Source organism: Electrophorus electricus, chromosome 14 (genome assembly GCF_041902795.1).
Source record: "Electrophorus electricus isolate QZ-2024a chromosome 14, ASM4190279v1, whole genome shotgun sequence".
Taxonomy (NCBI): Eukaryota; Metazoa; Chordata; class Actinopteri; order Gymnotiformes; family Gymnotidae; genus Electrophorus; species Electrophorus electricus.
The window spans coordinates 22,664,041-22,687,653 of NC_137510.1; the positions used below are offsets into that span (position 1 = coordinate 22,664,041).

The 23,613-nt window shown below is 38.7% G+C and overlaps 3 protein-coding genes and 2 long non-coding RNA genes across 20 annotated transcripts; all 5 read left to right on the forward strand.

The window, feature by feature from the left end:
- Window positions 1–831: 831 nt before the first annotated feature.
- On the forward strand, window positions 832–4,502 carry LOC145651159 (uncharacterized). 2 transcript variants are annotated; one of them, XR_014116930.1, is made up of 6 exons: window positions 832–1,085; window positions 2,891–2,963; window positions 3,087–3,139; window positions 3,788–3,894; window positions 4,069–4,115; window positions 4,242–4,502. It is a non-coding gene; the product is annotated as an uncharacterized LOC145651159 (long non-coding RNA). The 2 variants fall into 2 exon arrangements; XR_014116931.1 differs by lacking the exons at window positions 3,788–3,894; window positions 4,069–4,115; window positions 4,242–4,502 and adding an exon at window positions 3,218–3,761.
- Window positions 4,503–5,415: 913 nt separating this feature from the next.
- LOC145651158 (uridine phosphorylase 1-like) lies at window positions 5,416–9,320 on the forward strand. Of its 8 annotated transcripts, none has more exons than XM_081696403.1 (8): window positions 5,416–5,556; window positions 5,797–5,878; window positions 6,225–6,336; window positions 6,525–6,683; window positions 6,885–6,999; window positions 7,215–7,424; window positions 7,642–7,788; window positions 8,136–9,320. In XM_081696403.1, the coding sequence occupies exons 2-8, from the start codon at window positions 5,832–5,834 to the stop codon at window positions 8,282–8,284; spliced, it is 939 nt and encodes a 312-aa protein (XP_081552529.1). In that variant the 5' UTR covers window positions 5,416–5,556; window positions 5,797–5,831; the 3' UTR covers window positions 8,285–9,320. The 8 variants fall into 8 exon arrangements, with proteins under 8 accessions (XP_081552529.1, XP_081552528.1, XP_081552530.1 ...); XM_081696402.1 differs by having other exon boundaries at window positions 5,421–5,560; XM_081696404.1 differs by having other exon boundaries at window positions 5,444–5,620.
- Window positions 9,321–9,454: 134 nt separating this feature from the next.
- LOC118242123 (RNA-binding protein 12B-like) lies at window positions 9,455–13,148 on the forward strand. Its single transcript, XM_081696401.1, has one exon. The coding sequence runs from the start codon at window positions 10,775–10,777 to the stop codon at window positions 12,743–12,745; it is 1,971 nt and encodes a 656-aa protein (XP_081552527.1). The 5' UTR covers window positions 9,455–10,774; the 3' UTR covers window positions 12,746–13,148.
- Window positions 13,149–14,690: 1,542 nt separating this feature from the next.
- On the forward strand, window positions 14,691–18,525 carry LOC118242128 (uncharacterized). Its single transcript, XR_014116982.1, has 7 exons — window positions 14,691–14,942; window positions 16,748–16,820; window positions 16,944–16,996; window positions 17,101–17,176; window positions 17,648–17,754; window positions 17,929–17,975; window positions 18,098–18,525. It is a non-coding gene; the product is annotated as an uncharacterized LOC118242128 (long non-coding RNA).
- Window positions 18,526–19,260: 735 nt separating this feature from the next.
- Window positions 19,261–23,190, forward strand: LOC118242125 (uridine phosphorylase 1-like). Of its 8 annotated transcripts, none has more exons than XM_035530518.2 (8): window positions 19,261–19,416; window positions 19,662–19,743; window positions 20,090–20,201; window positions 20,395–20,553; window positions 20,755–20,869; window positions 21,085–21,294; window positions 21,512–21,658; window positions 22,006–23,190. In XM_035530518.2, the coding sequence occupies exons 2-8, from the start codon at window positions 19,697–19,699 to the stop codon at window positions 22,152–22,154; spliced, it is 939 nt and encodes a 312-aa protein (XP_035386411.2). In that variant the 5' UTR covers window positions 19,261–19,416; window positions 19,662–19,696; the 3' UTR covers window positions 22,155–23,190. The 8 variants fall into 8 exon arrangements, with proteins under 8 accessions (XP_035386411.2, XP_035386410.2, XP_035386412.2 ...); XM_035530517.2 differs by having other exon boundaries at window positions 19,265–19,420; XM_035530519.2 differs by having other exon boundaries at window positions 19,282–19,480.
- The last annotated feature ends 423 nt before the right edge of the window (window positions 23,191–23,613 follow it).

The following is a 23,613-nucleotide window of genomic DNA, read 5'->3' on the forward strand; positions in this document are numbered from 1 at the left end:
AAATCTTTCACGTTATTTAGAGCAGTAATAGATGAAAAAAGCATTTTTTTAGACATTATTAAAATATCTGCTATCAGAACTCAGCATATTCTATTTTACAACTTAAATCTCAATTATTCAGCTTTGCTTTTTATAAGCCCATTAAGTGTCCTAAATCGTACACTCACCTCCAATTCATCAGAAGCATCAGGCTAGATATACAGTTACGAGTCTATAGCTTTGTTACGCATATTTGGCTGGACAGTTTTGAGTGGCAGTTCACTCTAAACTCAGCAGCGAGGCTGACTCGTGTAAAAATGGCAACAACTATTATGCGACAAACTACCAGCTCAGAACGCACAATCATGCCAGTACCTCAGTGTTGATTAAATGTTTGGCTACCAAAGTCATATCCAAGAATTCAGTAATGAGGTTCTAGGTAACATACCGGAGAGGAATATAGCATATGCCTATAATATAACATATCATTCAGAGAAATATAGCAAAGCATGGAAACTCATCCGTTTCCTCTCGTGACTGTAAAATGTAACACATGACAAAGATGTAAATGACTGAATTAATGTAAGTGATCGTGATGTGATCCAGTGCGTAAAGGGACCGCTGATCAACATGGTAGTTGGTGAACTGCGGCGTGTAGCCTAGTTCAAATGACGGCACACCGTAGCTGATTTTAATTAAGTGGCTAGTGCACGTAAGTAGTCTGGCTGACAGCCACCCTGGGCGTATCCCAGGAAGCAAGTATCAACTAATCCACATCTGTTAACATCTGTGGACACGTATCTGTCGTTTATCTGTTACAAAAATCGAGACGCGGTTGGTGCTTAATTTTAACAGTACTTTTGACACACGTGTTGACATACGACATAACCATGTGGTATTAAGGGCATCGTTGTTTAAATGGGTTTTTGCTATAGCATATTTTTAGTAACCTAATGTTTGTTCCCCTGCAGTATAGAATTTATCCACGAACACATTAATCACCTCAGTGTGTTCAGTGTCACTTCCAGAAGCAGTTTTGAACTATGTAGTCAGCCGCGCAACACTGGAGACGTTCTACACGTTTCAGAACTCAGCGTCCCTCCTCTGTGAGTTTGCTTGGTCTACTTGCTTGGTTCATGTCCTGTTGTTGCTCCTAAATGCTTTAATTTCACAATAATAGCACTTCACGTTGACCGGGGCATACCTGGCAGGGCAGAAATTTCATGAATTGACTTGTGGCAAAACTGGTATCCAATGACAGTGCCACCATTAAAAGTAACTGGCAGTATAATGGGTAGCTCTTCAGTGCCAGTTTGTCTATGGAGATTGTACTGGTATGTCCTTGATTTTATACACTTATTAGCAATGAGCTTTGCTGAAAAACCTTAACTAAATAATTTGACATTGGTATAAAAGAAAACATTTTCATGAACTACCCCATGGGTAACCAACAGTGACCTTCGAAATGACTAGAATTACATATGTCCGGAGACTACGGTGGTTTTGAGCACTTGTGCCAGTCTAATTAGAAGGTGTTCAGTACCCTCTAAACCTCTAGCTGTGACATGAATAAACTGGTGATGAGGATCTGGTGAGGTTGTGCCGGGGAAGGCGGCAGTTGTAGTCACGGACTGAGGGCGGTTGCGTGACATTATCTTACCTAATATTAGCAATGCTGCAGATTATAAGATTATAAGATTGCAAACCTGAATACAAAACATCAGGTTTACAGTTGGGTTAAACGCCGTATTCATAGAGAAATATAACGAGCGTATAAATGCGTATTTATTTATGCGTGTTATTAATGCCGAGCATAGTGAATTAAAAAAAATCAATTTCTTCATTGAAAATGGCATTAAAATTAATAAAACATCAAATGGATAAAACACCAAATGGTTTGTTTCATCATTTAGTAATGTCACAGTCACATATGTGCTTTTTAGCACATAAAGATGACAGGAGCAGCTAGCGTTATGTCACTTGAGCTTGGTGTTCAAATGGATGGAGCAAATATCGTGTAAGACAGTGCTGAAACTTTAGATATGTCATCTGATTTTAAAGCTAGCGTTTCTATGAAAAGCATGTGGTTCGTGCTTTAGAATTATGGCTTTGGTAACCAGGTTTAAAATGTTTAACTTGTTCAACAAAAAAACATGAGTGTGAGCTAGCTGGATGCCACTGATCGACTGTTGGTTTGATAGCGAGCTGAATGTTACTTTCGCTACAGCTTATGCTACTTGGCAAAAACAATGTAGTTAATTTGGATCGTTTTCTGCAGCATTTAGTTAATCAGCTAACTTAGCTATGTTGGCTAGCCACATGGTTACCTAGCATACATCGAATATGTTTCTTAACGTACTCTTGAGTGTGTTTTGCGACGTAGCGCTAGCTAGCTCCGCTAAATCGTTGTATTCGGTTTCATTTTAGCTAGCTAAAAACAATAACAAAAAGCATTCTTATCAGAAATGTCAGTTGTTAATGATTGCAGCTTCTCAAGGTGTAGTAAGTTAGTTAGCTAGGTTAGCTGGCTTATTTAATTATGATTAGGCGAAATCAACTTATTGGTTTCAAAGACCGATTTGTTTAATTTCGGAATTTTAATAACCATCATACGAATTGAAGGCATCTCGCCTTAACTCAGTAGAAATCACTGTTGATTATTTGGATAGCTAGCCATCCAAGCTGCGCGTTAACGTTTGTAGCTGCTTGTCAAACGTTTTAATATTAAGTATAGTTTTGTTGCATGCTTAATTGTATTAGGGTGACACGACGGACATGGTGATTACTACAGTGTGTGTTGTGTGCTTTGTAGCTAGCTAGCTAACAAAACTACGATAATGAGAACTGCGATCATGAAATAAAGTTGTTGGCTGGTGGCATGGATTTGACACAAACGTCGTTTCATGTGAAGGATGGGGTGTCGAGGAGGAGGATCCGAAACCTGCAGCCGGCTAGGCCGCTGCGTCGTTTGAACATAAATCAAGGTAGGTTAATAAGCCAGGCGGCAGGACGTGCACGCAAAGTATATTTTAGTACCGCGTCAAGAACTGTGATCTGTTCGGCGAGGGGTGAAATAATTTTGGTGTGCTTCATACTGTGATCTATAGAGAAACACAGAGAGGTAGTGGCCGAGCGATCGGACAAGACGACGGACACACCAGTAAGGCGATATAATTTAGTACAGCACACTGAAGTGCCACACTTTCGTCTGTTATACCTGCTTATCATCCCTTCTCAGAACTCTTTTTTTATTATTGTGGACAGACAAACACCATTAGTGAGAAGCAGTTTTATGAAATCCTTAAACCTCAAAGCCAATGTCAATCACTTGCCAAGACAGGTAGGTATCACTTTGGATATTCAGTTATAATTATCATTATCACAAAGAGACTATATTTGGTTGTCAGACTTGCACTGTTTATAAATCAGTCAACATAGTAGTTTTAATACAACACTTATTTGCTGTTGAGAAGTTTCATCTGTCCATTTTTGGATTATTTTGGCCTTAAATTATTTAGTAATCAGCAGGATGGGGAACCTAAGAAAACAGAAGCTGATGGAGGCATCCACAAACAGTGAAACATTAAATCAAAAGGGAATTTTGAAGACTTCTTTGTAGAGTGTTTGGCTAAGTCTCAAAAATTGCAAACGGTCAACTGTGCAGTAGCAGTAAAAACTGCAGTACAATTGCTTTGGAAGTGTTTAGAAATGTAGCTAATTTTCATTAATTTATGTCTCTCTGAGGGGGGGGGGGGGGTCAGGAGGGAAGTGAAGGGAAATAACATTACAATGTTTTTGCTCCTAATAGAAAGAATATCATACAGTAGGGACTTGCTGATCAGGTTGGCAAGCTCACCAATGGCAAAGAAAAAACCTGACTTCCTACCAGACCACCCAGTAGTTCTAGAAAAGCCAGTAAGGTTATTTTTTATCACCAATCACCATTATGTAAATGAATACATACTGTGCTGGTCCTGATAAACTGGTATATTTCTAATATATTTCCTTTATACATTTTAATCAAACCATCTGTGTATGCAATGTAATGTTCCTCCCATATAAACTACATTTTACTGTTCTGTTTCACAGAGGCACCAAGATGTGTTTCTGAACAACTTTAACAATAACCTGGACATGTAAGTGGAAAGAATAAACAGCTTTTGTTGTTTTAGTGTCATCACGAGAGCGAGAGAAGTGTAAATAGCTGTTGGAGACTGTGGTTTTTATTTTATTTTTAATTTATTTATTTTTGTTAAAGACAGGGCGCTGAAGGTGGTTTTTGTCTGCGGTTACTAGCCCACTCCAAACAGTGATATTCACTTGTTCCTCAACATTCTTTCTGCTAGTTGTGAAGTGAGTGTGATTATCTGGTCTGCGGTCTTTGTGCTTGTTGACTTTGAGTTGTATTTTATGTTTGCACATTCCAAGCTCCAGATCATTTCTTCTTCAGGCAAACCAAACCAATTGTACTTGACAGGCAGTATCAGCTGAATGTTGATGTAAAGCAATGTGTGATCACGTGGTTCACAGGAGCATGTTTTAATTTAAATGAATATGTGCAGACTTCTTTAATTGACATTAAATGTTATCATTTAGTGAAATTTTTTTTTTTACCTTTGCATTATTTAACTGCTTTTGCTTACACTACAAATAATACATGAATGTGTTTGTTTTTGTATGTCTAACACTGCCTGATCAAGGATTCTTCACACACTGGCATTTCAGCAGATTGGTCCACCTCTGGGTTTAAAATGAAAAGCAAAGAAGATTATAATTTCAGTAATTAAATCATTGTTTTATCTTGAAAGTCTTTATTTGTTCTTCTTTGAGTAATGTGCGTTATTTGTATGTATTTGTGGATGTATGTTTCTCAGTGTCTCATTAGGGCTTTTGGAACAAACTTGAAATGACAAGTTCAAAATGCCTTACACAAACAGTTGAGAAATTTAATTTCACTTTCACTTGTGAAATTCCACTTGGTTATAAAGCGAAGAATCAAGTTAGTGTGACAGTTTCACAACCTTTGTAGTTTCAACAGAATTATTTACTGTGGTTGACTTAACAGTACTGTAATGCATATTTCGTACACACGTTTTATTTGGTTCTTTCTTTTTGTCATTTCAAGCATCTTATACCACTGCAACGCTATAACTAATTCACTGTCATTTTTGTTACCTTGTCTTTGTTTCACAGACAGTTATGTAATTCGACTGCAAATATTGTAAGTGCTAAGTGATATCTTGATAATCCAATCTTGAGGTCACAGCATTTCAGGCCTTGGTGAGTTCTCTGATTTCTCGTGGATGGCTGTAATGACATATGTAGTGTACCATGTGTGGCCGTAATGACATATTTACTGTACCATGTATGGCGCTGGCCGCGCAGAACACGCTTGCCACGTACACTTCCTTCATGCTTGTGTAGTAGCGTCACATCTTCCAGTGACCCAGCCGGATGTCGAAGCTTAAAGCTGCAATATCGGAAAATCCCCCAGTCCAGGTTTTCAGTCCATTTAAAATATCGCTCATAGCGACGTGGTTGGAGGAAGGAGCATCGGCTTGAGGAAACTAACCTAAGGCAGGTATGCGGGCGAATTCCATTGGTGGGGTTGCGTGAGGTAAAGGATTTTTAACCCGTGTAGGTGAATATGAATTTGTTACCGTCTATTCGACCGGATCGTATAAATTTTTTTTTTTTTTTTTTTTGGGTGGGTGGGGGGTTTAGTGAAAGAATATAAAAGAAAAATAATTTGGTTGCTGCTAGCATTAAACAGTTTTATGTTGACATGCTATAAAGGTCTAAAACGCTGTGTTGCAGAGTATTGTCCCAGAGTATTTAACGGCACAAACAAAATGGCATCGGGATTTGCTGATGAGAAAAATGGAAAAAAATGCGGAAGGTAGACAACATCATTTTTCAAACATACAAATTTACTCAAAGTAAACAATTTAAAAGTACATTTGGTTATTGTACATTTGGTTATTGTGGTAACCTGTGGTAACCACCATTTCACTGCACGTTATACTGTGTATGACTATGTATGTGACAAATAAACCGAACTTGAACTTGAACCTTGGAACCGGGAACGACCAAGAGCACAACATTTAGCTTCCTGTAAGTTTTTACGATTTGGTCACAACACGCCCATATCTAGCTCCACTTCGCAATTAAAGTTGCTTACAAACGTCTTATTAACCATGGCTGTTACAACGTCTATTTGCTAAGGGTTTGTTTGTTTATATAAGGTCCCCATTTGTTAACAATCCACATTTGGACTCCATGAAAGAAGATATTCTGTACCATTTCAATCTGAATACCGGCACGCTTAATTTTCCTGCAAAGTTCGGAGATGTCAAAGTAAGTTTTATATCGTTTATCGGTCAGATCGATATGTTTTTGAATTGTGACATGTGCTACCACAGCGCCATAGTTTGTTATCAAGTATAATTACCCGCTTAATGTTTGTCAATGTTGAGCTGAATATACTGATCATTTAACTGAGATTATGCATCACAGCCAAACTGTTTTTCGTGTTTATTTCCTAGTTTGTGTGTGTTGGGGGTAGTCCATGGAGGATGAAGTCTTTCGCTGAGTACATTGCTGGAGAGCTGGGTCTTGCAGTTCCAAACGCAGAGTACCCAAACATCTGTGAGAGCACAGATCGATATGCCATGTACAAAGTAGGACCTGTCCTGTCTGTTAGTGTAAGTCATTACCATCAACATTAAAAACTCTACAAACAAATTTGATGCCTTGAACAAGTTGTGTGTGTGAGAGTTTTTTGGGGGTTTTTTTGAGGGTTGAATACTTTTTTAAAAGAAAGCTCTGTGTATGGCAGCTTCACTACATCCTAAGGTGCATTGTAGGTGTACTGTGTTTGACAGTGAAATGTCTCTGTGTTTTAGCATGGCATGGGCATCCCCTCAATTTCGATAATGTTACATGAGCTCATCAAGCTCCTCTACCATGCACGCTGCACAGATGTTACAATAGTGCGCCTCGGAACCTCTGGTGGAATAGGTACTCTTGACCTTAACACATCTACTTTTTTAATAAAGAATTAACAGACATGGCAACATCTGTTACTTGTTCTCCCCCAACATAGACTACCCGTGGTATTTAACATTAAAGTGCATATAATTATAGACGAGGCAGCTTCTAGTGCAGGACATTGTGGCTAGGACAAGTGACTTGTAAATAAGTGCAAATCAAAGGCATATCCATCTTTTTGTCAGGTTTACATCCAGGCACAGTGGTGATCACCAAGCAGCCAATGGATGCCACATTCTTGCCCCGCTTCGAGCAAGTCATCCTGGGCAAGTCAGTGGTGAGAAGCACCGAACTGGATGGAGATCTTGCAGAGGAGCTGCTACAGTGCGGCAAAGATCTAGCAGAGTTCGACACGGTCATTGCTAACACAATGTGCACGCTGGACTTCTACGAAGGTATTAGTCTCACTCATGACCCACATGGGACAATAAAGTTCTAGTTTTAATGTAATCATCACTGAAGCTGTTGGTATACTCCAAGAACTGAGAAACATTTTTTGTGAGTAGTGAAGATGTGTTTTGTCTTCACCCTCTTTACATTAATTGCAGCACAACTGCATTCTTGCAATGTGAACACCCACCACCATATTGTTGGGCCTGGCATATGTTTTAGGTCAAGCTCGTTTGGACGGGGCTTTCTGTTCTTACACCGAGGAGGACAAGCAAAACTACCTGGCCAAGGCCTATGCAGCAGGAGTGCGCAACATTGAGATGGAGTCTTCTGTTTTTGCTGCCATGTGCAAACTGAGTAACCTACGAGGTAGAGAATGTCTGTGTTAGAGAGGCAGACATAGAGTTTGCCTCTCTGGAGTGCATCTGCGAATAGTCACATGTGTTAGACAGCTCATCACCATATCAGTAGAAGTCAGTCTTACACACTTTTTTAAAAAGTAAGGGTTCTTAAGGGAGATATGGCGTTTTGGATGCAGCTTTCTTATTATGTAAGACCCATTTGGAATTTTAAATGTGGTAGTATTACTCTAGTGGTGTCACAGTAATAAAGTACCTAATATCCATGCGTGTATAGCACAGATTTATGTGTTAAAGCAAAAAAAAATTTGCACACTCATAATTTTGTGAAAGCTCATTTTGGCATCTCTTTTCCAGCGGCAGTGGTTTGTGTGACACTGCTGGACCGGCAGAAAGGAGACCAGCTCAGCAGTTCTCATGATGTCCTGCACAGCTACCAACAACGGCCACAGATCCTAGTTGGACATTACATCAAAAAGAAGCTTAATGCTTCCAAGAAAAGTTAGGCTTCATATTTATGAATGTGGAATGTATGTGAAGCCAAAACCTCAGTGTAATTACATTATTTTGTAATGTTTGATTTAACCTCTGCATTTGCCTCTGCAGCTAGTCTTAGTCATGTACTGCTTATGCACGCATTTGAACATAGTTAAAATTTGGAAATGGAAAGGAACATTTTTTAAATCTTGTTTTTATACTGCTTATTTGAAATAACTTTAAAAAAATATATTTTTAGAGGGATGAAGGGTTTTGCTCACTGTTTTGCATTTCGTCTGTCAATGTGTCAGTGTTCCTAACAACTCTATTAAGGTATAAAGATTTAAAACCACCTGTCTACAGTTCATAACCCTCACTCTAACACATCCAGAAACAAACATTCTTTTGTTTCTTTTCAGTGTGGTCAATGCATGACTATGCAGTGAACTGTTAACCATGCTTGAGAGTTTGTTCTTAAGGAAAGGAGGATATTAAGGCTGCATGGCTTTGTTTTTTGACTTCTATTAGCGACCCTTGCAGGACCTGTTGGCAAGCTTTAACATTCTTTATGAAACTCTGCTGATAACATAGCTGTAAGCAGTGTTACAGTTCCAGTGTTACAGTTTGAACTTCATTCAAACTTAGCTCCTGAGGGGGTCCACCCTCTTCATTCATTGCAATACTCTTCATGCAAACCTTTCACCAAAAGACAGGCAAGCTTATGACTTATCCCAGCCTTTTTAGTACTGTGGGCACATGCAAATAGACTGGAAAGGATGCCTCCATTGCAGAGGAGTTTCCTGATTAGTTAACACACCTGATCATTTTTGGTTAATTTGGTTACGTGGCTTTATTTTCTTCTCTGAGCAACTATTTTAGTCATAGCTGTCAGGATTTAAAGACAATTTTGCCAAAGTTTTAAAGACAAAAATGGAAATATTAAAACATAGATGGGACCATAATGGAGGAAGACCAGCAAGTATTCTCTAGTATTGATATTGTTATAAGAGCACGTTCAGTGTGTCCAATGTTTATCAAAAATAAATAAATAAATACTGAAAAATGTCTTTGAATGGTTTGTGGGTCCATAGGATCATAAAGTGGCTTTCTACTTAAAATCCACTTGGCACTTATAGTGCTTCTTTGAGCAAGATGTATATAAATTTTATTGGCAGCATAGCTGCCATTTTCATTTTACAAATATTAAAGTATAATGATTAGGAAAACCATTGTGCTAAGTAATGCATTCCTTTAGAATTGTCAGTTTACAGATTACAGTTTTAGCAAGTTACAGCCTTTATGAACTAACAATAAGGTATTAATGTATGGGGTAGTCGAACTATTTTTGAGTACATATTTTAAGATCTCAAAAAGCCATATTGTGTTTATAAATTATTGTAAAATGTTTTAATTTGATGTTTGTGTTTGCTGTAAAATAGATTTTTCTTTCTCTTGACCGTGCTGTGTAGGCTGCTAGCAAGCTAACGTTGGCTAACTTAGCGGCTGCGTAGCTTGCGGGAGTTTTGTTTCACGATATAAATGGTGGGGGTTTGTGATGACTATTGTTCATATAATTAACATTAGAAGTGTTTTCCTTCATCAGTATCACAGACGATTGGATGGATCGATGCAAGTGATTTGACTTGGAACCCACGAAAATGGTCTTTGTGGAGAAGCTGACTTCCGCCGTCGTATTGTTTGCTAACCTAGTTATTTTGAGGTCATTGTTAGCTAGCTAGCTTCCAAAAAACGGCCCTTCAGGTTTCAGATGTGTCCAATATAAGATCTTTTTTATGTGCTTGATTTCTGGTGGAAAGTGCTGCTTGTTGATGATGTCGGGTTTCATCTTAAAAGCCTTTGTTCACCTGGTGGCGTTCTGTTTCGTGTTTTCCGTTATTTTGGACTTCATTTCGTCATCTTTCACGACTGTGGTTGTAGCTGACAGTACAGATATTCGAGTCTGATGTTGGCGTCAAAGGTCGATGTGCTTCTCGATCTGGTCAATGCTTGTGGTGATGTCTTCTGCAAGACATAAAATGACACCCTAAGCTCGTTTGTGAACATATTCTTCATGGAAATTTTGTTGATTCATATGAATTACATTTGTTGTACAAATCGGTTTATTTGCTGATTGTGGACTGGACAGTTCGTGTTTCCAACGGGTTTTTAACGGGAAGCTGCAGGACATTGACGTTAAGTATTCTGGGTACTGTGGTGCATTTTTAATGTTACAGTATGAAGATTCTGACATTGTGGCTGTTCAGAGCATGACTGGGTGGAAACGGACAGCATACAAATTGTTACAAAGTCTGGATAGCACACGCTGCACGGAGTTTTAATTGCAAGCTTCAATTGTTAAGGCAGAGCGTCATAAAAATACATGATCTAGAGAACTGAATGTCAGATGTTAAGTGAGGTGTTGTTGGCATCATCATAGTCCTTGCATTGATGTTAATGCTTACTCCAGGGTCCATTAATAACCATTGGGTTTGGAATTGGAAGACCTTGAACACTGTGACATGGTGGGCCATGGCCATGACAGGGATAACACCATATGTACCCCTTTTGTCTACAGGTGCTGTTGTGTGTACTTCATCATGGCGGTGGTCATCCGCTTACAGGGACTCAGAATCACTGCTGGTTCTGAGGACATTCGCAATTTCTTCACTGGCCTTAGAATACCTGATGGTGGAGTTCATATAATTGGTGGAGACCTTGAGGAAGCTTTTATAATATTTGCATCTGATGAAGATGCGAGACGAGCAATGACACGCTCTGGGGGATGCATCAAAGGTTCCCCTGTTAACTTGCTTTTGAGTAGCAAGTCGGAGATGCAGAAGGTTCTAGAGGAAAGCACAAGGAAGTCTGAAACAAATGTCAAGAAGTTTTATAAGGAGGGTGTCAAAAGGCCTGCAGCAGATGGAAGACCACCCTTATTAAATGAGGACATGAGAATAGACATGCGAAGAGGAGATCATCAGAACATGGGGAAAAGAACATCCCCACGTTCTTTGAATGATTCTCAAAGTCAGATTGGCGATGGGGCATTGAATGCAGGTGGTCTTTATTTGAACTTGTCTGGAATGCCATTCTCAGCAACGAAGGAGGACGTCCGCCTGTTTTTTAACGGTTTGCAAATTGATGACGTAATATTTTTGAGAAACCACCGTGGAATGTTTAATGGGTGTGGTTTGGTCAAATTCGCAACCAGAGAGGATGCCAAAGAAGGACTCAAGAGGGACCGACAATACATTGGTCCACGTTACATCAGAATAATGTGTTGCTCAGAGGATCAGTGGGTGGATGCTGGGGGTTCTATTAGACTAGAAGGTGCCGGTCAGAGAAAATATTTATCAGACCGTGCAAGATCTCGCTCTCCCATTCGATCTCAATCACGATCAAGTTCCCCTTCTGATGACGAGTACTGTGTGCTGTATGAAAACCTCTCGTATTCCATTGAAAAGAGGGACATAAAAGCCATGCTGCATCCTGTTTGTGTGAAGGACGATCAGATCATTATTTTTGTTGATAAGAACAGTGATAGGACCAAATCAGCAGTTGTGGTGTTTAGAAATCTGATGGACTACTGTTCTGGATTAGCTCATCATAAAGAAACATTTTTCCAAAGGACCGTCTATGTTTCTCCTATCTCCAAAGAAAAGATGGTTGCCATATTGGAATCCTCTGCTGATTCAAGAGGAGATAGCAGAAGGTCCAGTAGGTCATCTGAACGATCACAAAAAAGTGCTTATGACTCAGAAAGGAGATGCCTGTACGTTCGCAATCTGCCTTTTGATGTCCGTAAAGTAGAGATCATGGATTTCTTTCATGGATTCCAACTCTCAGACAATACGGTTGTCCTGCTTCAGGATGAGAGGGGAGCTGGTCTTGGTGAGGCTTTAGTGATCTTCCCAACAGAAAAAGAGGCTATAACGGCACAGTCTTTGAACGGGCGAAGGTTTCTTGGATCAGAAGTTATGCTGAAATGCATCACCTTGGCTCAGACGCAAGAATTCAGAAATGAGGTAATAGGCAACATGCCAGAGAGGAATGTTCAGAGGAATAAAACGAAATATGGAAACTCGTCTTTTTTCTCTCGTGCCCGAATGCATGTAGATGATCGTGTAATGGCAGATGGGCCCCACTATGGACGTGGAAACAAAGGTCCTTTCGGTCATCTTGAAAGCCCCGATGCTTATAGACACGGAACACGTGGACCACATTATGAACCACCTGACCAGCAATTTGATGGGCCCACCTGTCTTAAATTGCTCAATCTACCTTCTCAGATAAGGATCGATGAAATCTATGACTTCTGCTATGGGTACAGAGTCATTCCTGGATCAGTCTCATTACAGTGTGATAGAAGTGGAGTGCCTGTTGGTTCTGCAACTGTTGTATTTGAAACCCACAGTGAGGCAGTCACTGCTGTTCAAGAATTAAATGGAAGACCCATTGGTACCAGGAAAATAAAGGTTGTATTTGTGTAGAATTTGGTCTGGGGATTCATTAACACAAAGCAGTTTATAAGGACTCTGTTGATTAAGAAATCTGTTAAGTAATTAATTTTGGTGACACTCATTTTGTTCTTTCTATTTGATTAAAATATCATTTTTGCTGTCTTTCAAATAGGGACATACTGACTATAAAATGTTTTCTGCATTTAGGGTTTATTTTATTTGGAATAACTGATTTTTAAAATTTGGTGAGGATGTTATTGCATTTGCATTTTGCAAAGCAATTTTAGGGTGTTTTAATTATTGTAATTATAAGGGTATCTTGCCTTAGGAAGACTGTTAACACTCCAACACCCCATTTTTGCTTCTTACTTTTTCCTTCCATCTTTCTCTCCTTTCTCCCATCATCTTCTGATTAAAAGTAACATCCTGGCCAGTGGTCTGTGATTTTGCCTTTTGCACCACACACACACACACACACACACACACACACACACACACACACACACACACACACACACACACACACACACACACACACTCACACACACACAATCTGAATATTTACAAAATGATTTTCTGACACAAAAAAGATTAATATAGTCCTGTAACTTGATAAGAAATAAACGGATTAGAACATTCCACATATTTACTGTTGTTATAAGGTAAGGTTTAAACTGTAGTAGGTATTTGTAATATGGATGGAAATGTAGACATTGGAAAAAATGTTAAAATCTATTTTTCTGCCCATAAGGTGGTCACATTGTCCACACTGGAAAGAAAAAACTCTTTTTAATTAGATAAACCTTTTTTTTTTTCCAGCCATTTCACATGAACCATTAATGTATTTGGTGATGCTGATCTTAAAGCCTTATTCCTGATTAAAGGTCGAGCATGTTATCTCCTTTCAAAGCAGTACATATGTATCATATATCTACTTTTAATGTTCTTTGTTTTGTATATGATGTTATATATTTTATGTTATAACAATGCATTGCAATAACTGAAATAATACAGTTATTGCAATGCATTGTAATACAACCACACTGTACTTGAGAATATGGTCATATGCAGGTGTTTCTAATCTGGAAACAGCTATTTACAAGCATTGGCTAATTAATGTTATTATGACAGACAGCTGCAGTAAATCTTTCACGTTATTTAGAGCAGTAATAGATGAAAAAAGCATTTTTTTAGACATTATTAAAATATCTGCTATCAGAACTCAGCATATTCTATTTTACAACTTAAATCTCAATTATTCAGCTTTGCTTTTTATAAGCCCATTAAGTGTCCTAAATCGTACACTCACCTCCAATTCATCAGAAGCATCAGGCTAGATATACAGTTACGAGTCTATAGCTTTGTTACGCATATTTGGCTGGACAGTTTTGAGTGGCAGTTCACTCTAAACTCAGCAGCGAGGCTGACTCGTGTAAAAATGGCAACAACTATTATGCGACAAACTACCAGCTCAGAACGCACAATCATGCCAGTACCTCAGTGTTGATTAAATGTTTGGCTACCAAAGTCATATCCAAGAATTCAGTAATGAGGTTCTAGGTAACATACCGGAGAGGAATATAGCATATGCCTATAATATAACATATCATTCAGAGAAATATAGCAAAGCATGGAAACTCATCCGTTTCCTCTCGTGACTGTAAAATGTAACACATGACAAAGATGTAAATGACTGAATTAATGTAAGTGATCGTGATGTGATCCAGTGCGTAAAGGGACCGCTGATCAACATGGTAGTTGGTGAACTGCGGCGTGTAGCCTAGTTCAAATGACGGCACACCGTAGCTGATTTTAATTAAGTGGCTAGTGCACGTAAGTAGTCTGGCTGACAGCCACCCTGGGCGTATCCCAGGAAGCAAGTATCAACTAATCCACATCTGTTAACATCTGTGGACACGTATCTGTCGTTTATCTGTTACAAAAATCGAGACGCGGTTGGTGCTTAATTTTAACAGTACTTTTGACACACGTGTTGACATACGACATAACCATGTGGTATTAAGGGCATCGTTGTTTAAATGGGTTTTTGCTATAGCATATTTTTAGTAACCTAATGTTTGTTCCCCTGCAGTATAGAATTTATCCACGAACACATTAATCACCTCAGTGTGTTCAGTGTCACTTCCAGAAGCAGTTTTGAACTATGTAGTCAGCCGCGCAACACTGGAGACGTTCTACACGTTTCAGAACTCAGCGTCCCTCCTCTGTGAGTTTGCTTGGTCTACTTGCTTGGTTCATGTCCTGTTGTTGCTCCTAAATGCTTTAATTTCACAATAATAGCACTTCACGTTGACCGGGGCATACCTGGCAGGGCAGAAATTTCATGAATTGACTTGTGGCAAAACTGGTATCCAATGACAGTGCCACCATTAAAAGTAACTGGCAGTATAATGGGTAGCTCTTCAGTGCCAGTTTGTCTATGGAGATTGTACTGGTATGTCCTTGATTTTATACACTTATTAGCAATGAGCTTTGCTGAAAAACCTTAACTAAATAATTTGACATTGGTATAAAAGAAAACATTTTCATGAACTACCCCATGGGTAACCAACAGTGACCTTCGAAATGACTAGAATTACATATGTCCGGAGACTACGGTGGTTTTGAGCACTTGTGCCAGTCTAATTAGAAGGTGTTCAGTACCCTCTAAACCTCTAGCTGTGACATGAATAAACTGGTGATGAGGATCTGGTGAGGTTGTGCCGGGGAAGGCGGCAGTTGTAGTCACGGACTGAGGGCGGTTGCGTGACATTATCTTACCTAATATTAGCAATGCTGCAGATTATAAGATTATAAGATTGCAAACCTGAATACAAAACATCAGGTTTACAGTTGGGTTAAACGCCGTATTCATAGAGAAATATAACGAGCGTATAAATGCGTATTTATTTATGCGTGTTATTAATGCCGAGCATAGTGAATTAAAAAAAATCAATTTCTTCATTGAAAATGGCATTAAAATTAATAAAACATCAAATGGATAAAACACCAAATGGTTTGTTTCATCATTTAGTAATGTCACAGTCACATATGTGCTTTTTAGCACATAAAGATGACAGGAGCAGCTAGCGTTATGTCACTTGAGCTTGGTGTTCAAATGGATGGAGCAAATATCGTGTAAGACAGTGCTGAAACTTTAGATATGTCATCTGATTTTAAAGCTAGCGTTTCTATGAAAAGCATGTGGTTCGTGCTTTAGAATTATGGCTTTGGTAACCAGGTTTAAAATGTTTAACTTGTTCAACAAAAAAACATGAGTGTGAGCTAGCTGGATGCCACTGATCGACTGTTGGTTTGATAGCGAGCTGAATGTTACTTTCGCTACATCTTATGCTACTTGGCAAAAACAATGTAGTTAATTTGGATCGTTTTCTGCAGCATTTAGTTAATCAGCTAACTTAGCTATGTTGGCTAGCCACATGGTTACCTAGCATACATCGAATATGTTTCTTAACGTACTCTTGAGTGTGTTTTGCGACGTAGCGCTAGCTAGCTCCGCTAAATCGTTGTATTCGGTTTCATTTTAGCTAGCTAAAAACAATAACAAAAAGCATTCTTATCAGAAATGTCAGTTGTTAATGATTGCAGCTTCTCAAGGTGTAGTAAGTTAGTTAGCTAGGTTAGCTGGCTTATTTAATTATGATTAGGCGAAATCAACTTATTGGTTTCAAAGACCGATTTGTTTAATTTCGGAATTTTAATAACCATCATACGAATTGAAGGCATCTCGCCTTAACTCAGTAGAAATCACTGTTGATTATTTGGATAGCTAGCCATCCAAGCTGCGCGTTAACGTTTGTAGCTGCTTGTCAAACGTTTTAATATTAAGTATAGTTTTGTTGCATGCTTAATTGTATTAGGGTGACACGACGGACATGGTGATTACTACAGTGTGTGTTGTGTGCTTTGTAGCTAGCTAGCTAACAAAACTACGATAATGAGAACTGCGATCATGAAATAAAGTTGTTGGCTGGTGGCATGGATTTGACACAAACGTCGTTTCATGTGAAGGATGGGGTGTCGAGGAGGAGGATCCGAAACCTGCAGCCGGCTAGGCCGCTGCGTCGTTTGAACATAAATCAAGGTAGGTTAATAAGCCAGGCGGCAGGACGTGCACGCAAAGTATATTTTAGTACCGCGTCAAGAACTGTGATCTGTTCGGCGAGGGGTGAAATAATTTTGGTGTGCTTCATACTGTGATCTATAGAGAAACACAGAGAGGTAGTGGCCGAGCGATCGGACAAGACGACGGACACACCAGTAAGGCGATATAATTTAGTACAGCACACTGAAGTGCCACACTTTCGTCTGTTATACCTGCTTATCATCCCTTCTCAGAACTCTTTTTTTATTATTGTGGACAGACAAACACCATTAGTGAGAAGCAGTTTTATGAAATCCTTAAACCTCAAAGCCAATGTCAATCACTTGCCAAGACAGGTAGGTATCACTTTGGATATTCAGTTATAATTATCATTATCACAAAGAGACTATATTTGGTTGTCAGACTTGCACTGTTTATAAATCAGTCAACATAGTAGTTTTAATACAACACTTATTTGCTGTTGAGAAGTTTCATCTGTCCATTTTTGGATTATTTTGGCCTTAAATTATTTAGTAATCAGCAGGATGGGGAACCTAAGAAAACAGAAGCTGATGGAGGCATCCACAAACAGTGAAACATTAAATCAAAAGGGAATTTTGAAGACTTCTTTGTAGAGTGTTTGGCTAAGTCTCAAAAATTGCAAACGGTCAACTGTGCAGTAGCAGTAAAAACTGCAGTACAATTGCTTTGGAAGTGTTTAGAAATGTAGCTAATTTTCATTAATTTATGTCTCTCTGAGGGGGGGGGGGTGGGGGTCAGGAGGGAAGTGAAGGGAAATAACATTACAATGTTTTTGCTCCTAATAGAAAGAATATCATACAGTAGGGACTTGCTGATCAGGTTGGCAAGCTCACCAATGGCAAAGAAAAAACCTGACTTCCTACCAGACCACCCAGTAGTTCTAGAAAAGCCAGTAAGGTTATTTTTTATCACCAATCACCATTATGTAAATGAATACATACTGTGCTGGTCCTGATAAACTGGTATATTTCTAATATATTTCCTTTATACATTGTAATCAAACCATCTGTGTATGCAATGTAATGTTCCTCCCATATAAACTACATTTTACTGTTCTGTTTCACAGAGGCACCAAGATGTGTTTCTGAACAACTTTAACAATAACCTGGACATGTAAGTGGAAAGAATAAACAGCTTTTGTTGTTTTAGTGTCATCACGAGAGCGAGAGAAGTGTAAATAGCTGTTGGAGACTGTGGTTTTTATTTTATTTTTAATTTATTTATTTTTGTTAAAGACAGGGCGCTGAAGGTGGTTTTTGTCTGCGGTTACTAGCCCACTCCAAACAGTGATATTCACTTGTTCCTCAACATTCTTTCTGCTAGTTGTGAAGTGAGTGTGATTATCTGGTCTGCGGTCTTTGTGCTTGTTGACTTTGAGTTGTATTTTATGTTTGCACATTCCAAGCTCCAGATCATTTCTTCTTCAGGCAAACCAAACCAATTGTACTTGACAGGCAGTATCAGCTGAATGTTGATGTAAAGCAATGTGTGATCACGTGGTTCACAGGAGCATGTTTTAATTTAAATGAATATGTGCAGACTTCTTTAATTGACATTAAATGTTATCATTTAGTGAAATTTTTTTTTTTACCTTTGCATTATTTAACTGCTTTTGCTTACCCTACAAATAATACACGAATGTGTTTGTTTTTGTATGTCTAACACTGCCTGATCAAGGATTCTTCACACACTGGCATTTCAGCAGATTGGTCCACCTCTGGGTTTAAAATGAAAAGCAAAGAAGATTATAATTTCAGTAATTAAATCATTGTTTTATCTTGAAAGTCTTTATTTGTTCTTCTTTGAGTAATGTGCGTTATTTGTATGTATTTGTGGATGTATGTTTCTCAGTGTCTCATTAGGGCTTTTGGAACAAACTTGAAATGACAAGTTCAAAATGCCTTACACAAACAGTTGAGAAATTTAATTTCACTTTTACTTGTGAAATTCCACTTGGTTATAAAGCGAAGAATCAAGTTAGTGTGACAGTTTCACAACCTTTGTAGTTTCAACAGAATTATTTACTGTGGTTGACTTAACAGTACTGTAATGCATATTTCGTACACACGTTTTATTTGGTTCTTTCTTTTTGTCATTTCAAGCATTTTATACCACTGCAACGCTATAACTAATTCACTGTCATTTTTGTTACCTTGTCTTTGTTTCACAGACAGTTATGTAATTCGACTGCAAATATTGTAATTGCTAAATGATATCTTGATAATCCAATCTTGAGGTCACAGCATTTCAGGCCTTGGTGAGTTCTCTGATTTCTCGTGGATGGCTGTAATGACATATTTAGTGTACCATGTGTGGCCATAATGACATATTTACTGTACCATGTATGGCGCTGGCCGCGCAGAACACGCTTGCCACGTACACTTCCTTCATGCTTGTGTAGCAGCGTCACATCTTCCAGTGACCCAGCCGGATGTCGAAGCTTAAAGCTGCAATATCGGAAAATCCCCCAGTCCAGGTTTTCAGTCCATTTAAAATATCGCTCATAGCGACGTGGTTGGAGGAAGGAGCATCGGCTTGAGGAAACTAACCTAAGGCAGGTATGCGGGCGAATTCCATTGGTGGGGTTGCGTGAGGTAAAGGATTTTTAACCCGTGTAGGTGAATATGAATTTGTTACCGTCTATTCGACCGGATCGTATAAATTTTTTTTTTTTTTTTTTTGGGGGGGGGGGGGGGGGGGGTTTAGTGAAAGAATATAAAAGAAAAATAATTTGGTTGCTGCTAGCATTAAACAGTTTTATGTTGACATGCTATAAAGGTCTAAAACGCTGTGTTGCAGAGTATTGTCCCAGAGTATTTAACGGCACAAACAAAATGGCATCGGGATTTGCTGATGAGAAAAATGGAAAAAAATGCGGAAGGTAGACAACATCATTTTTCAAACATACAAATTTACTCAAAGTAAACAATTTAAAAGTACATTTGGTTATTGTACATTTGGTTATTGTGGTAACCTGTGGTAACCACCATTTCACTGCACGTTATACTGTGTATGACTATGTATGTGACAAATAAACCGAACTTGAACTTGAACCTTGGAACCGGGAACGACCAAGAGCACAACATTTAGCTTCCTGTAAGTTTTTACGATTTGGTCACAACACGCCCATATCTAGCTCCACTTCGCAATTAAAGTTGCTTACAAACGTCTTATTAACCATGGCTGTTACAACGTCTATTTGCTAAGGGTTTGTTTGTTTATATAAGGTCCCCATTTGTTAACAATCCACATTTGGACTCCATGAAAGAAGATATTCTGTACCATTTCAATCTGAATACCGGCACGCTTAATTTTCCTGCAAAGTTCGGAGATGTCAAAGTAAGTTTTATATCGTTTATCGGTCAGATCGATATGTTTTTGAATTGTGACATGTGCTACCACAGCGCCATAGTTTGTTATCAAGTATAATTACCCGCTTAATGTTTGTCAATGTTGGGCTGAATATACTGATCATTTAACTGAGATGACCTTATGCATCACAGCCAAACTGTTTTTCGTGTTTATTTCCTAGTTTGTGTGTGTTGGGGGTAGTCCATGGAGGATGAAGTCTTTCGCTGAGTACATTGCTGGAGAGCTGGGTCTTGCAGTTCCAAACGCAGAGTACCCAAACATCTGTGAGAGCACAGATCGATATGCCATGTACAAAGTAGGACCTGTCCTGTCTGTTAGTGTAAGTCATTACCATCAACATTAAAAACTCTACAAACAAATTTGATGCCTTGAACAAGCTGTGTGTGTGAGAGTTTTTTTGGGGTTTTTTTGAGGGTTGAATACTTTTTTAAAAGAAAGCTCTGTGTATGGCAGCTTCACTACATCCTAAGGTGCATTGTAGGTGTACTGTGTTTGACAGTGAAATGTCTCTGTGTTTTAGCATGGCATGGGCATCCCCTCAATTTCGATAATGTTACATGAGCTCATCAAGCTCCTCTACCATGCACGCTGCACTGATGTTACAATAGTGCGCCTCGGAACCTCTGGTGGAATAGGTACTCTTGACCTTAACACATCTACTTTTTTAATAAAGAATTAACAGACATGGCAACATCTGTTACTTGTTCTCCCCCAACATAGACTACCCGTGGTATTTAACATTAAAGTGCATATAATTATAGACGAGGCAGCTTCTAGTGCAGGACATTGTGGCTAGGACAAGTGACTTGTAAATAAGTGCAAATCAAAGGCATATCCATCTTTTTGTCAGGTTTACATCCAGGCACAGTGGTGATCACCAAGCAGCCAATGGATGCCACATTCTTGCCCCGCTTCGAGCAAGTCATCCTGGGCAAGTCAGTGGTGAGAAGCACCGAACTGGATGGAGATCTTGCAGAGGAGCTGCTACAGTGCAGCAAAGATCTAGCAGAGTTCGACACGGTCATTGCTAACACAATGTGCACGCTGGACTTCTACGAAGGTATTAGTCTCACTCATGACCCACATGGGACAATAAAGTTCTAGTTTTAATGTAATCATCACTGAAGCTGTTGGTATACTCCAAGAACTGAGAAACATTTTTTGTGAGTAGTGAAGATGTGTTTTGTCTTCACCCTCTTTACATTAATTGCAGCACAACTGCATTCTTGCAATGTGAACACCCACCACCATATTGTTGGGCCTGGCATATGTTTTAGGTCAAGCTCGTTTGGACGGGGCTTTCTGTTCTTACACCGAGGAGGACAAGCAAAACTACCTGGCCAAGGCCTATGCAGCAGGAGTGCGCAACATTGAGATGGAGTCTTCTGTTTTTGCTGCCATGTGCAAACTGAGTAACCTACGAGGTAGAGAATGTCTGTGTTAGAGAGGCAGACATAGAGTTTGCCTCTCTGGAGTGCATCTGCGAATAGTCACATGTGTTAGACAGCTCATCACCATATCAGTAGAAGTCAGTCTTACACACTTTTTTAAAAAGTAAGGGTTCTTAAGGGAGATATGGCGTTTTGGATGCAGCTTTCTTATTATGTAAGACCCATTTGGAATTTTAAATGTGGTAGTATTACTCTAGTGGTGTCACAGTAATAAAGTACCTAATATCCATGCGTGTATAGCACAGATTTATGTGTTAAAGCAAAAAAAAATTTGCACACTCATAATTTTGTGAAAGCTCATTTTGGCATCTCTTTTCCAGCGGCAGTGGTTTGTGTGACACTGCTGGACCGGCAGAAAGGAGACCAGCTCAGCAGTTCTCATGATGTCCTGCACAGCTACCAACAACGGCCACAGATCCTAGTTGGACATTACATCAAAAAGAAGCTTAATGCTTCCAAGAAAAGTTAGGCTTCATATTTATGAATGTGGAATGTATGTGAAGCCAAAACCTCAGTGTAATTACATTATTTTGTAATGTTTGATTTAACCTCTGCATTTGCCTCTGCAGCTAGTCTTAGTCATGTACTGCTTATGCACGCATTTGAACATAGTTAAAATTTGGAAATGGAAAGGAACATTTTTTAAATCTTGTTTTTATACTGCTTATTTGAAATAACTTTAAAAAAATATATTTTTAGAGGGATGAAGGGTTTTGCTTACTGTTTTGCATTTCGTCTGTCAATGTGTCAGTGTTCCTAACAACTCTATTAAGGTATAAAGATTTAAAACCACCTGTCTACAGTTCATAACCCTCACTCTAACACATCCAGAAACAAACATTCTTTTGTTTCTTTTCAGTGTGGTCAATGCATGACTATGCAGTGAACTGTTAACCATGCTTGAGAGTTTGTTCTTAAGGAAAGGAGGATATTAAGGCTGCATGGCTTTGTTTTTTGACTTCTATTAGCGACCCTTGCAGGACCTGTTGGCAAGCTTTAACATTCTTTATGAAACTCTGCTGATAACATAGCTGTAAGCAGTGTTACAGTTCCAGTGTTACAGTTTGAACTTCATTCAAACTTAGCTCCTGAGGGGGTCCACCCTCTTCATTCATTGCAATACTCTTCATGCAAACCTTTCACCAAAAGACAGGCAAGCTTATGACTTATCCCAGCCTTTTTAGTACTGTGGGCACATGCAAATAGACTGGAAAGGATGCCTCCATTGCAGAGGAGTTTCCTGATTAGTTAACACACCTGATCATTTTTGGTTAATTTGGTTACGTGGCTTTATTTTCTTCTCTGAGCAACTATTTTAGTCATAGCTGTCAGGATTTAAAGACAATTTTGCCAAAGTTTTAAAGACAAAAATGGAAATATTAAAACATAGATGGGACCATAATGGAGGAAGACCAGCAAGTATTCTCTAGTATTGATATTGTTATAAGAGCACGTTCAGTGTGTCCAATGTTTATCAAAAATAAATAAATAAATACTGAAAAATGTCTTTGAATGGTTTGTGGGTCCATAGGATCATAAAGCGGCTTTCTACTTAAAATCCACTTGGCACTTATAGTGCTTCTTTGAGCAAGATGTATATAAATTTTATTGGCAGCATAGCTGCCATTTTCATTTTACAAATATTAAAGTATAATGATTAGGAAAACCATTGTGCTAAGTAATGCATTCCTTTAGAATTGTCAGTTTACAGATTACAGTTTTAGCAAGTTACAGCCTTTATGAACTAACAATAAGGTATTAATGTATGGGGTAGTCGAACTATTTTTGAGTACATATTTTAAGATCTCAAAAAGCCATATTGTGTTTATAAATTATTGTAAAATGTTTTAATTTGATGTTTGTGTTTGCTGTAAAATAGATTTTTCTTTCTCTTGACCGTGCTGTGTAGGCTGCTAGCAAGCTAACGT